General features: G+C 49.3%; 1 protein-coding gene across 16 annotated transcripts in view; it reads right to left on the bottom strand.

Moving 5' to 3' along the window:
• MBNL1 (muscleblind like splicing regulator 1) overlaps positions 1–12623 on the bottom strand; it is a 74612-nt gene that overhangs the window by 17638 nt on the left and 44351 nt on the right. For all 16 annotated transcript variants that reach the window (XR_014853971.1, XR_014853972.1, XM_085068867.1 and 13 more), the window contains 2 exons: positions 3089–3259; positions 912–1112 (listed from right to left, as the gene is read on the bottom strand). Coding sequence is in view for 14 of the 16 variants with exons in the window: in XM_085068858.1 (XP_084924984.1) it covers positions 912–1112; positions 3089–3259 (372 nt within the window). In the remaining 2 variants the exon portion in view is untranslated. The remainder of the gene's footprint in view (positions 1–911; positions 1113–3088; positions 3260–12623) is intronic.

Raw genomic sequence — 12623 nt, 5'->3', positions numbered from 1 at the left:
CCAGGGCTGCCAAGCACCTGCTCTCAGGCTGTGCCCATGGGCTGCGATCGATGCTTGCGGCTGTATCCATGAGCTCTGCTCTCAGGCTGTGATCCATGCTCTCAGGCTCTGCTCTCAGGCTCTGCTCTCAGGCTCTGCTCTCAGGCTGTGATCCATGCTCTCAGGCTGTGATTCATGCTCTCAGGCTGTACCCACAGGCTCTGCTCTCAGGCTGTGACCCATGCTCTCAGACTCTGCTCTCAGGCTGTGATCCATGCTCTCAGGCTGTACCCACAGGCTCTGCTCTCAGGCTCTGCTCTCAGGCTCTGCTCTCAGGCTCTGCTCTCAGGCTGTGCCCTGAGCTCATGGCAGGCGACAGCACATCCCTGGCTCCCTGCCCACGCTGCTGCAGCACCGATAAGGTGCCGAAAACACTGTCAGGCCTTTCAGATAAGAAAGATTCAGAGCAAGGGAGAGCAGCAGCTCGAGAGCACTGACACTTGTCAGGGTTGTAGCAAGGGTGATAAGGAAGGTGCAGGAGTGTGGGCACTGTCTGTCCAGAGCCAGAGAGGGTGAGCCAGCCTGCGCCCCGGCAGCTGAAGCTGGGCACCTCTCCCTAGAGCTCAGTGCCTGTGCCTTCACAATGTTAACACCTTCTGGGCACACTAACTCAGCTTTGTGGCGCTCTTGCTGCTGCCATGATCATTCCTAAATATTCCCATTTCTTTCTGCAAAGGAGGGTCAGAAGCAGAATGGCAGCCTGAACTTACTGTACAATCACTCAGTCACTCCTCGTTCTTACCCATCACCAAGATATGACATTATCAGCCCAAGTGAAACCTGTATGATTTTCTTGCACAAGAAAACTATTTCATATCTAGAAGACATAATAAATGACACTACTGGTGACAGTAACACCATCCAGCTCCTACCTCCAGCCTGTCTGTCCTCATCAGCTTCTGGGCAGCAGCGGCAGCAGCGGCAGGAACTGGGACACCAGGGTTCCCTGTCACCAGCATGGGGGCCGTGGGCAGGATCTCAGCAGGGACCAGGCCTGGAGACACGGGCCCCAGGTAGGGGTTGAAGGCGGCTGACGCGTTGGTGGCTAAGCTCGGCGCAACGGAAAACATCGGCTGCAATCAGAGACAGGGAAAGAGATGCTTAACATTTGCACTTGCTGTGCTGTCACCATAACAACCCTCTGGTGATCCCCTTGAGATGAGCAAGGCGAGTTTCTGCTCCTCACTGCAAAGGAGCATTTGTTGTGTTTGTGGAACACGTGGAACACCCGTGCAGATGTCACACGTGAGTGAGAGCATGGGACAGGCATCCCCAACAGCCTCTGCTGGTTCCTTATCCTCCCGGCATGCTCACAGCACATGGCAGCTCCTGGAGCAAATTCCCAGTGCATCCATGCTGCAGCAATGCCATAATGAACAACAGACTCTGTGGGGTCACGGACAGTCCAGGGCTGCCAGGGGGACATGGCCACAGTGGGCTCAACGCTGGCTGGCAGGGAAAAGGCCTCTGAGAGCCCCAGCATCAGCCACACTTGACTTCAGGCACAGGCAAAGCCTTTCTGACCCTGCTGCAGCCAGTGCTGGCTCAGGAATTCCTGGGGTTTCACATAGCCACAATCCTTCCATTTTACAGAACTCAGCAGGGTGGCTGTGCAGATACTCAGACACTCACTGCATCTGGGAGACTCTTTAGTTAGGCTAAAACATTAAACCAGAGGAGGAAAAAGCACATGCTAACATGCTTTTCTTTTGTTTGTTTGCATGTTTTCAAAAAAGAGTCAAGTGCCCTTGTGGGTGTGAAGGTAATTGTCTGTAGAGCCCAATAATGCCATGAAGACCCAACACAGAGCTGCTACACTGCAGCAAGGATTAAATAACACTACTGCCCCCAAATGCAGGGTAACTGCCAAATAAAATTCAGCCAGGAGTGTTTGTCTTTCACTATCTAAATAAAGCAGTTACTCAAGGCACTTAGGTTTTTCTCCCCAACTAATTTTTAGAGGGAAAAACAACTTTTAAGAGGGAGTTAACACAACTCTTTCTCTGTTTAATATCAATTTAAGGCAGACAGCACAGAACAGCACATGTTTTTGTACTCCTGAGGAAATGACTGAATTGTTTGGAAGCAAGGGACATTGGAAATAATGAACAAAAACATGCAGGGATTACTGATGAAAACAGACTCAGAGTTGTGTAAATGGGTATAATTTCTGTAATGATTCTTCATCTATGTGAATGAAAAACAACCTGGCAAACATTATAGGAAATTAAATATTACTCTTAAATACACTATTAATTAACTGCACTTTTCATTAGTGGGCTATCAGCTATGTAAAAATGAACTTTAAAACAGAACCAGTCTGTTAGTGTGTAACTTAAGAGATACCAGTGTTTGGTCTCAGCCCAATACACTCAGACACCTGTGTGACTGCTGCACAGCTAATAAAAGACTACCCCACTTATTTCCTACTGAGCTTATTTTATACCAATATAAATATCCTGCAGCCTTTTGAGCACTGCAGAGTAGCAGCATGTTATCAGAGCCAGCTGGCATTGCTGTGAAGCTCACAGGTACAGAGCAATGTGCTGCACAGGTGTGAGTGGGGACAGCCCTGCCCTAGAGCCCCACCAGCACATGGCCACTGCTGGCCCAGGGCACAGAGCCACCCAGTTCTCACTGCCTGATGGGCTCAGACTGACTGATGCACTAGCCCCACAGCCATGACTTCCCCTAAACCAAAGCCCAATTCCAGCAAGCAATTCCCTGGCAAAGCTCCCTTGAGTGAAGAAAAAACATCCAGTAGGCATCTTCTCAAAGCCAGGAGTTTCCTAGAGCACATGATCTTGCAAAGGAAATGAAAATCTCACACTTTCCAAACTTTGAGAAATAAGTGGCAAAAGATAAATTAAGTCAATGCAAGATTACCAAAATTAATTGACTTCAGGCAAGGCAGAATTAAGCAGCACACAGACATAGAGAGGAGCATTTCCCTGAAGTTGATTCCTCCCCCTGTTCCCAAGCTCAGTGGGATTTCCCTGGTGTGGAAGGCAGTGCTGCCTGCCCTCAGCCCCACCCAGAGCACACGTACCACAGGCTGCAGTGGGGCTCCAGGCATCATGGCATTGGCGAGCTGCATCTGCTGGGCCAGCATGGCCATGTTCTTCTGCTGGATCAGGTTATTGCGCCCATTGATCTCCAGCTGCGTTTTTAAGTGTGGTGGTGGGTGAAGATATTTGCAGTTTTCCCTTGAACATCGACCCTGAAGAAGAGAATTGACACAACAGGATTAGAAGCTGAGTCTTTGTTCCTTATGCCATGGGCAAGGACAAACACAGGCAGGCTGCAGACTGAGGGGAAGGGACTGTCACACGCTGCCCAGAGCCACCTGAACATTCATCTAGCTGCTGCCTGCTTTGCTGGGCTGTGTTTTTCTGCAGCACAACTCTAAAAAATCCTTTTTAAAGTTCCTGAAGATGAGTGAGCTGTATGGCAATCCAGCATGCCCTCCTCCTGGGGACATGCTCCTGCTCTGTGAAGGGAACCAGCACCACTCCGTGCTTCACTACAGCTGGAATCCAGGACCTTTGAGGGAAACCTCCTCCATAGGATGTATTTTTATTGTGATTGTGCAAACCAAACAGGAAAAACAGAACCAATTTCTTTCTAAATTTTTCATTAAATTCAGGTGTGGCAAACAACAAATTTCATGCACCAGTTTAATGTGGATGAAAGGATGCTCAGCAGTGTGACAAGAAACAACAGCTCTGTGCACAATGCACACCCAGAACCCCCTGGACCTTCCTGGGGCCAGCAAAGCACAAGGGTGACTGGTGACAACCAACACTAAAGTCCTCCAGCTGCTTGAAAAACCTCTGAAGCCAAAGGCCAGCAGGAGCAGGCACTGCTCACACGGGTGCTCAGCCCTGGAATGTGGGCAGACAGATCAGGGGAGAGAGACTCCTCTCCTGGGGAACACAGATCCCTCCTGGGCAACAGAGACTCCTCTTCTCACAGCATGGGAGTAGTGATGCCACATGCCAAGAGCCTTCAGAAAATGCAAATGGAAGCTTTAAACACTAATTGTTCTTTAAAGTTGTAACACCAAACCCATACTTTCACTAAAGGGATGGCAACAATAAAAATTAAAAAACTCAACTAAAAAGGACAATTGCATCATTTGCTGAAAAAAACACTGATTACTAAAATTACTTTTTCTTTACTCATTCATCTTTGAAATAAGTCCAAACAAGGGCAATGACAAGGCAAAAGACAAACTTAATTTGAGCAAGAAACCATTTTTATCAGAAAACAAATTGATCCAACACAGCTTGACCTTATATTGTAATTTCGCTCAGAAAGTTAAGATTTATCCTTGTTAAACTATCTGCCAGAGATCTAATTTGTAGGATGATTTTTGTCTCCCCTAAAGGCTGGGATAACCAGTTTGCTGCTGCCACCCTCCCAATCCATCACTCCTGCTGGCACTCCAACCATCTCAAAACTCATTTTCATAGTTATCCAGTGACATCTGGTCCTGCAGAGGAAGACAGACCTGATACAAGAAAAATACCTAAAGTTTTGTGGGTATCTTCAGGCAACACACCATGGTTAAGGAAAGCATGTATGGAGATTGTGGAGACTGCAATGCACAGGAAACAAAATTCATCTTACAGAGACCTGTAGAAATCTGTAAGATATATTTATCTGCAAGATAAACCCTGGGTGTATTACCTCCAGTGGAATTCCACTCAGAGGGAGCTGGACAAGCTTTAGTGGGGGGTTTACATGAAGCTCATGAAGGTTACTAAGGCCCAGTGCAAGGCTGGGGCAATCCCAGCACGAACTCAGTCTGGGCAGTGAATGGACTGAGCGCTGGCCTGGGCAGAAGGACTTGGCTGTTTGGGTGTGTTGGCAGATGGGAAGCTCAGCCCTGACCAGGTGTGCTGGGCAGCTGTGGGGGGACATTGGCCACATTTATGGCACGAGCTGGGAGGCTCCCCAAACCCTTTGCTGTCCCCTGGGCTGGGACTGAGGGCTGTCTTTGGCAGAGGTGATGCTTGGAGGGCACCACTGAAGTCACTTGTGAGAATATCTCCCTTACAACAGCCCCCAGTGTTGGAAAGCAATCCAGATAGGGGCCAGAGAAAGCCCAAAAGCCAAGAGCACAATAACTGCAGATAAGACAAGGAAAAAACATGTGCTGCCTAAGGAAATATTGTTACAGGGGAAAGGAGCTTCCTAGTGCAAACAAGGACTTGGGTACTTCAGTAAAAAACAAATAATTCATTAGCAGAAAGGGTGGCAGCACTCTTTCCATAAGCACATAAGATCAGTGCTTATGGAAAGAGTTTTAGTCACTGTGCCATTAACTGCAGCAGTGTTCTACACTGTGTATGTCGAGCTGTACACAGCTGGATATGCACATCTGCTGGTGGCTGTTCCACCCAGGGGTGCTCCCTGGACACCCCCAGTCACACAGGGCTGTCCTGTTCCTGGCCATGGGGACCGAAGTTGGCACCTGATATTGTGGAGCAGCAGGCAGACCTGCACAGGGACCAGCACAGCCTGGGCTGGAGTGGCCAAAAGGACATGTGGGACATCTACTCCCCTGGCTGTCACCCAGCAATCAGCAAAGGCAGCTCTCAGCCCTGGGGATGGTTTTGGGCAAAATGACCTCCAGTTCCCTCCTTTAACACCTAAACAAATTCATTTCAGCATCCCCAGGCCCCCGGAAGCATTTCACCACTGTGTGCACTGGTAGGCAAACCCTGGGACAGCTTTATTTAAGTCAATTTTTCTCTTGACACTAACCCCATTTAAGATGTTGCTACCCCTCAGGACATGGGGCACACTGACACATTTACCAGCTACCTGGAAAATGAGATCTTACATGAGCACAATGTAAAAGTCAGAGCCAATTACTGCTAAACGAGTAAGATGGAACTACAATATGTGTTGCTGGAATCAGAGAGGAGCAGTTAACCAACCTGATTCTGAAATGCAGATTAAACTCAATGTCCTCATTTCAGTGCTGGGGTTTAGGCTGTCCCACAACTCTCTGGATGAGATCCAAAGCCTGGCAGTACATGTTGTACATCCCAACCACTTAACAACCTTCATACACTCAAATCCTGTAAAGCCATAAAAAAATCATTCCTGAGATCTAATGCAATGTCCTCTGGCCAAGAAACAAGGAGCCTTGCTGCTGCATCCCCATTGAAACCAGCACTTCTATCCACCTAGGAGATGGTCTGTAAGGAAAGCAATTTACTCAGATTTAAAGATTACCAGAATACACCACATCCCCAGGTAAACTGTGCTTATGCTTACTTATCACCAGCTACTATCAAAACACTTACATCCTCCTTGCTTGCATGCAGCTCTGGAGCCCAGGGCACCTTTACCCTTCAATCTTTTTTAATTTACAGATCTCAGCGGATTTCCCAAAAGAAATGCAGACTCATCTGTCTGGGAGCAGGGTTTCTCATCTCACGTTTACTCCATGGACCTTCATAAATGGCCCACAGAGTGCCCAGGAGCTGGAAGCCACCAGCTGGAAACCACTGTCCCAGATCTCAGCAGTACTCGGGCAGCATTCACCCCTCAACCCTGCAGCGAGCAGCTCCTGATTACCTTGTCACTGTATCCCACTAACTGCAGTCAACAGAGTTCAAGGCAGATTTTTATCTCTCTGAACCTTTTCTGAACCCTCTTGCAATCATTACCAAAGGAATATTTTAAGGGAGCAAATTCAGAGGCAGCAGTTGATGCTGCAGTGTCCTGATGGGCCACACCAGCACACTGGGGGTTAACACAATCCTGCTGGATCAAAACTTAGAACAAATGCTCCCGAGGCTCCCCAGCACGTCCCTCGGTGTCCCAGCCACTCTCCCATGGTGCTTTGTCCCAGCTCTGGGCTCAGCAGGGTCAGGCTGAGCTCAGTGCCAGCCCCTCTGTCTGCAGCAGCTGCCACACAAACTTCTCATCCTTATGTGAAGCACAGCAGCAAACGTGCATTTGCTTTGCTCTCCTTACACCAGCACATCTTTTAATCTCATGCTGCCTCTCCGGTTTTGGGGTTTTTTTGTGTGTTTAATATACAGATTTATTTCCTACCCTGTACAGTTCACTTTCCTTGTCAAAAATGAAGAAATGCCATCCACTCCGGATGGGAGCAGGATGTGCCTGACCTTGCCATGTTCAGCCTCCTGTGACACCTCGCCAGGTGCAGCACAGGGCTCAGCACGCTCTGGTGGTCAGGAGTCAGATTGGGAAGATTTTTCCCCTTGCCTTCAGGGGAGCAGGAACATGTACCCATGCCCAGGCACCTTCCCACAGGGCAGAAGTATCCCCACGTACACACTATGGTTTTATTCCCCACAATGCACAAGGCATTTTGTATGAACACTTACAGAATTGTGGAAAATTTGTCAAACTCAGACAGAAAAGAAACTGATCAATCCCACCTTGGAAAACTCACTCCCAAAATTCTGCATTCTGAAAATACAGAGTATGTCTAGAAGCCTTGGATGCTCTGAGAAGTGTGTTGGATCACGACAGGACACCTGGTTTTTTCAGACAAGCACACAGGTGAGCAAGAGTGAGCACATTTCTGTGTGCTCACCACCAGGCTCTTCCCCACACCAGTTTTCTGGGAAGCACAGCACACCCTGCTTTTAACATCCCACACTAAATATTAGGAATATAACTGCAATTCTTGCTCTCTGATAATCTCCTTCCAGAAAACACCAACTGCATATTTAGTAACGGAAAAGCTTTCCTGGAATTCCCTTCTGAGACTGCAAGCTCCTTTACCCACTGCAGCTACAGCTTAGGTGATATGGCTACTAAGAATTTTTATTTTTTCCTTGAGGGAATATTTAAAGGAAATATCAACAGAAGTGAATAGCTAATTAACAAGAATTTGAGGCTGGGGTGCTGCTCACACTCCTGTGACCCTGATGTCTCCATCCTGGCACTACTAGCTTCTGCCTCTGCTGAGGCTTACCCTGAGCTTGGGTGCTTCGCCAGGGACACTGTGGGCAGTAAGGTACCTGTCACTGTTGTCAGCATTGCTCTAGCACCCAGACGGGTTCTGTGCTGTGACAGGGCACACACAGCCGTGGGGACACCGCAGTTCCACCCTGTCAGCATGGCAGGGAGCGTGGCAGAGCAGTGCTGAGTGTGTGTTCTGCTCCTGTCTGGTGATCACACACTGACAGTGCTGGGACACAGCTCTGGAGAGGGGCCATCCTCTGCAGGAGGGGCTCAAGGTTTGGGAAGAATCATCAGATCGGGCCCAGCCAAAGCAGAAATACAGGAGAATTTTGTATGGACAGAGTCTAAACAAAGATCCCAGTTACTGCTGTCACTGATAAACACCAGAGCACACACGGAGCTCAGCAATCCTGCAGCCGCTGCTTGAGGTCATCCTCCTGCAGCAGCACAAACCCAGGACAAACATTCACACCCAGCAGGCTGCTCTGTGCCCCGGGCTGGCACTGACCCCACACGGCCCAGGACAACCTGCCTGGCCTCTCACGAGCTCCTGTGCTGCTGGGTGAGGTAACCCCAGCAGCCTCTGCACACCTGAGGGTCACACAGCTGGATGGGCAGCTGTCAGAAATGCAGCTGCTCTGGGAAAGCCTCTGCTGTGAGCTGCACCAGCCTGCTGGCCCTGTTTATTTATGCTATTTTTATATCACTGCAGTAGCACAACCCGAGTTCCCCAGCACTGGTGGCACCACTCTGAGCATGGTCCTACATGAACTGCTGCTCAAAGGAGAACCGGAAAGCTTCTTGGTTTCCATCAAGCTACCATGGCCTGTAGCCACCTGCAGTGCTCAGAAGGGCTCCCTGGAGCATTTCTGTGCCAGCAGAGTCCCAAGAGATGAATGTCCCATCCCTGGCAGTGTTCAAGGGCAGGCTGGACAGGGCTTGGAGCAACCTTGTCTAGTGGAAAGTCCCCTTCCCATGGCAGAGAGGTGGAACAAGATGAGCTTTAAGGTCCCTTCCAACCAAAACCCATCTTTGAGTCTATAATTCTGTAATTTTAAGTAGCTTTTCACATTCAGTCCTACAACCATCTAACGGGTTGCCTCCTAAAAACGTAAGAAAAAGCTCCTTGTGGCCAGCAGAGACTCCAGTGAGTGCTGCACATTCCACCTGCCCTGTGTGAACACGCACCGCCCCATCCCTATTTGCCAATTATAAATGACTGACATAATTTTCAGTCACTTCAAACACTTGTGGATGCTCTGACTGTGCTGTGGGGCTGACTGGCTGTTCTGCTGGTGCTCCCTCAGCCAGGGGCTCTGCCTGGTGCTGCTCCACCCATGCTGAGGATGCCGAAGCTGCAGAACCAGCAGCCGCAGCTCAACAGCACAGCTGGAACACAGGGAATACTTCTGATCCAAAACAAACACGCAAACACCTCCCTCTGTTAGGGAGTACAAATTCCTCCTGACCCGGCGCGTTTGAACCCGAGCAGGAGGATGGCTGCTACATACCATCAACTATTGCCTGTAAATGGTAAAACTATTTATCCCGATGCCCATGTGTTTTACAGGAAAACATTTAACTCCATGTGAGCTATGGTTTTCTTTTTAAAAATAAACTGTTTGTAGGCACTCTGTGTTAAGTCTGCCTGCCACATCCAGAGAAACGTTTTTAATATGTCACAGTGCCTGCCTGACTGCCTTGAAGCACACTACCTGTAGTTGCAGCAGTCAGGGGCTGTGCTTACACCTCTGAAGCCAGTCAGAGGCAGGACTGCAATCACGGAGGCTCTACACAAGGCTGATGCACAGCCTGTTTGGAGACACAGCCCAACACCTTTTGGAGGGGTCACTGCACCCCAGCTCTGCCCCAGCCTAGTGCTCTGGGACCATAGGTGATTCTCTCCACAGCTAGTCCCACAACACTACCAGCTGCTGGTTCATAGCCAAACCCAGAGCTGGGAGCAGTGCTCACCCTCCAGCCCTGCAGCCCCCCAGCTCACAGCCCCAAAGGCTTTGGACACTCCCAAATAACTCTCAGTGCAAGCAGAATGCCAGCTGGGGGAAAACACACATCTCCCCTCAGTCCCCTCAGCTCCCTCTAGGGCTGTGCTGTGGCACAGGGATACTAATGGCAGCACTCTGTAGATGCTTTTTAAAGTGAATCCTTTCATATGAAAACACACCAAAGTGACTACTTAATGACGTCTTTGTGTGTGATTCTTGTACATAAAAGCCTCAACCCCTCTAATGGATCATTTGGCTTGCACAGCTAATGGCACTCCTACGGGAGCTGTCCTATTGCCATGAAATACAACAGCATTTAAAAAAAGAAAGGAAAAAGCAAACCGAGCAAGCAGACTGCCAGCACGAAGCAGAAGGAAAGACACCAGCTCAGCAGCAAAACCCTGCCTGCTGTCCCTGTTGTCTGCAGGTCCCTCCTCCTCAGCCCTGAGGAAGCACAGAATGATCCCCAGTGCTAGAGCAGAGGCATGAAGACAGGGATAAGGACAGGGATGCAGATGGGGCCATTCACATCTGTGCCACTTCTCTTTGCATCCACAGCGATGTCACCGAGCACCTGTCCAGCCCTGGTCACTCTGTGACTCTGGGTAAGGTGGCTGCTGGGATACCCCAAATGACCCCAACTCTAATTTTATAACAGCCACTGGCAGAGGCATCAACCACATACGGATGTACAAGTATTTATAAAAAATTTAAAACTTTTCTATTTATGTATTTAAAAATTAGATATTTTAAATATTTATATAAATATTCAACACAATTTGTGTTTGATCTTGGTATTAGCACAATGTTTGTATATCTACATGTCTGTATACACACAATCTATGTATCAATCCATCAGTATCTATACTGACACTCCCAGGACACACAAGCACTGCAGCCTGCGATTGAGCAACAGTGCATTTCCCCCTCCCCCTGCCCCAGCCAGTGCTGTACCCAGGACACGAGGGAATTCCTTTTTCCCAGGCGGGTACAGAAAAGCAGAGCCCCCCAGCCCGAGGGGCTATCTCCCCCCAGGAGGTGGCACGAGGGTCACAGCACCACTGGGAACCACGAGCTGCTCCCAGCCAGAGCTCCAGCTGCTCCCTGAACTTCCAATGCCACCAAATCCTTTTAGAGCAATCTCTGGTAATCCCTATGATCCTCACTCAAGCGTGTAATAACTCACAATTTAAGAGAAGAATGAATGACTTTATGCCCAGATCAAGTAAAACACATGAGAGATTTAATCTGTTTATCGGTGCAGATTGCCGTGGTGTCCAGCAGCAAGTGGCCAGAACAGAGTGGTGCTGAGCAGATACCAGGACTGCTGTGATCCACACTCCTGCTCACAGCTGTAATCCCCTGTCAGTGACTCTGTCTGAAACCAGCCCCTTAGCAAGCCTCCTGTTGCCACTCCCAGGCTCTCAGCAGTTCCAAGGGAATGACTGAAACCAGCTGTGAGCTGAAGGTCTGTCATTGCAACTGTTTAATGGGGGGTGCTGCAGCATAATTAATATTTAAAAATCTTTTCAGGTTTATGATTTGTTTTGTGTATTTGGTGATATGACAGAAAATGGGCATGTTGTCAAACGCTGCACCTGAACTAGGGGAGCAAATAAAAAGGACATGGCCCTTGCTCAGCAGAGCAGCTGGGACACGTCACTGCTATCTACGGCAAATTTAAAAAGGGAATCCCACATGAGGGAGGGCACCGTGTATATCCTCATGGATTTTTTTACATCACTGATGCAGCTTAAAAGTGGTTCAGCACCTGCCCTGGCTGGCTGCAGGGCTGCTCTCACCATCCCTGGCACTGCTGCCCAGGGCATGCACTTCACTGGCTCAAGCAGAGTATCCTTATTAGTTATCAAACTTCAGTTCTAAGGCAGGTATTTGCACAGGTAAAACACCCCAGATGTAACTGCTTTCATCTGGTTTTGCAGCACAGTAGCATTTTCAGCCTGCCTGGGGCACAGGGTGGTGGTGGCAGGTGACCCACGCTGGGTCACTGGTGCCCTCACCTGCACACAGGTGTGCAGGAGGATTCTCCATTAGCGGGGCTAGATTTAAATGGAATTGCTGTAGTTTAAAAATTACATCTTGCTTTTCTGATTTCAAGACAGAAATCACCATCCCCTCCTGCTGCCTCTGCTCAGCCACAGGTGGGATGTGAGGTGGGACAGCCTGGCTGTGCCTCTGTGACACGAGCTCTTAAGAAAGCTCTTCCCCAAATTGCACAGGCACGAAATAGAGCACTATACAGAACCTTCACAAGAAACTTACCCTGGAACAGACAACGCAAACAAGCAACATGAGAGAGGTAAGGCACCGCTGTGCTGATCCTTCTGTAGAGGACAGAGCTGGGGACTGAGCCCATCACTGGCACCCTCTGCTCAGGGACCCCAGCCTGGGCACCCTTGGCAGCTGCCTTAAGCTCCCAGAGATGCCCATGGCCACACCACACCCCAGCCTGGCATCCCCCCAGCTGCCCCATCAGACATAGCCCTTCTGACAGGACCTGCATTCCCCACCTGCAGCTGGATGTGACCATGGACAGAGAAACCCCTTCCAGACGTGCACAAGGGCCTGGGGCACACAAGCTCCACAACAAGGACTAGG

Source organism: Lichenostomus cassidix, chromosome 9 (assembly GCF_008360975.1).
Source record: "Lichenostomus cassidix isolate B80296 chromosome 9, HeHo_3.0, whole genome shotgun sequence".
In the NCBI taxonomy this organism is placed as follows: domain Eukaryota; kingdom Metazoa; phylum Chordata; class Aves; order Passeriformes; family Meliphagidae; genus Lichenostomus; species Lichenostomus cassidix.
This window is presented reverse-complemented; position numbering and strand designations above follow the sequence as displayed.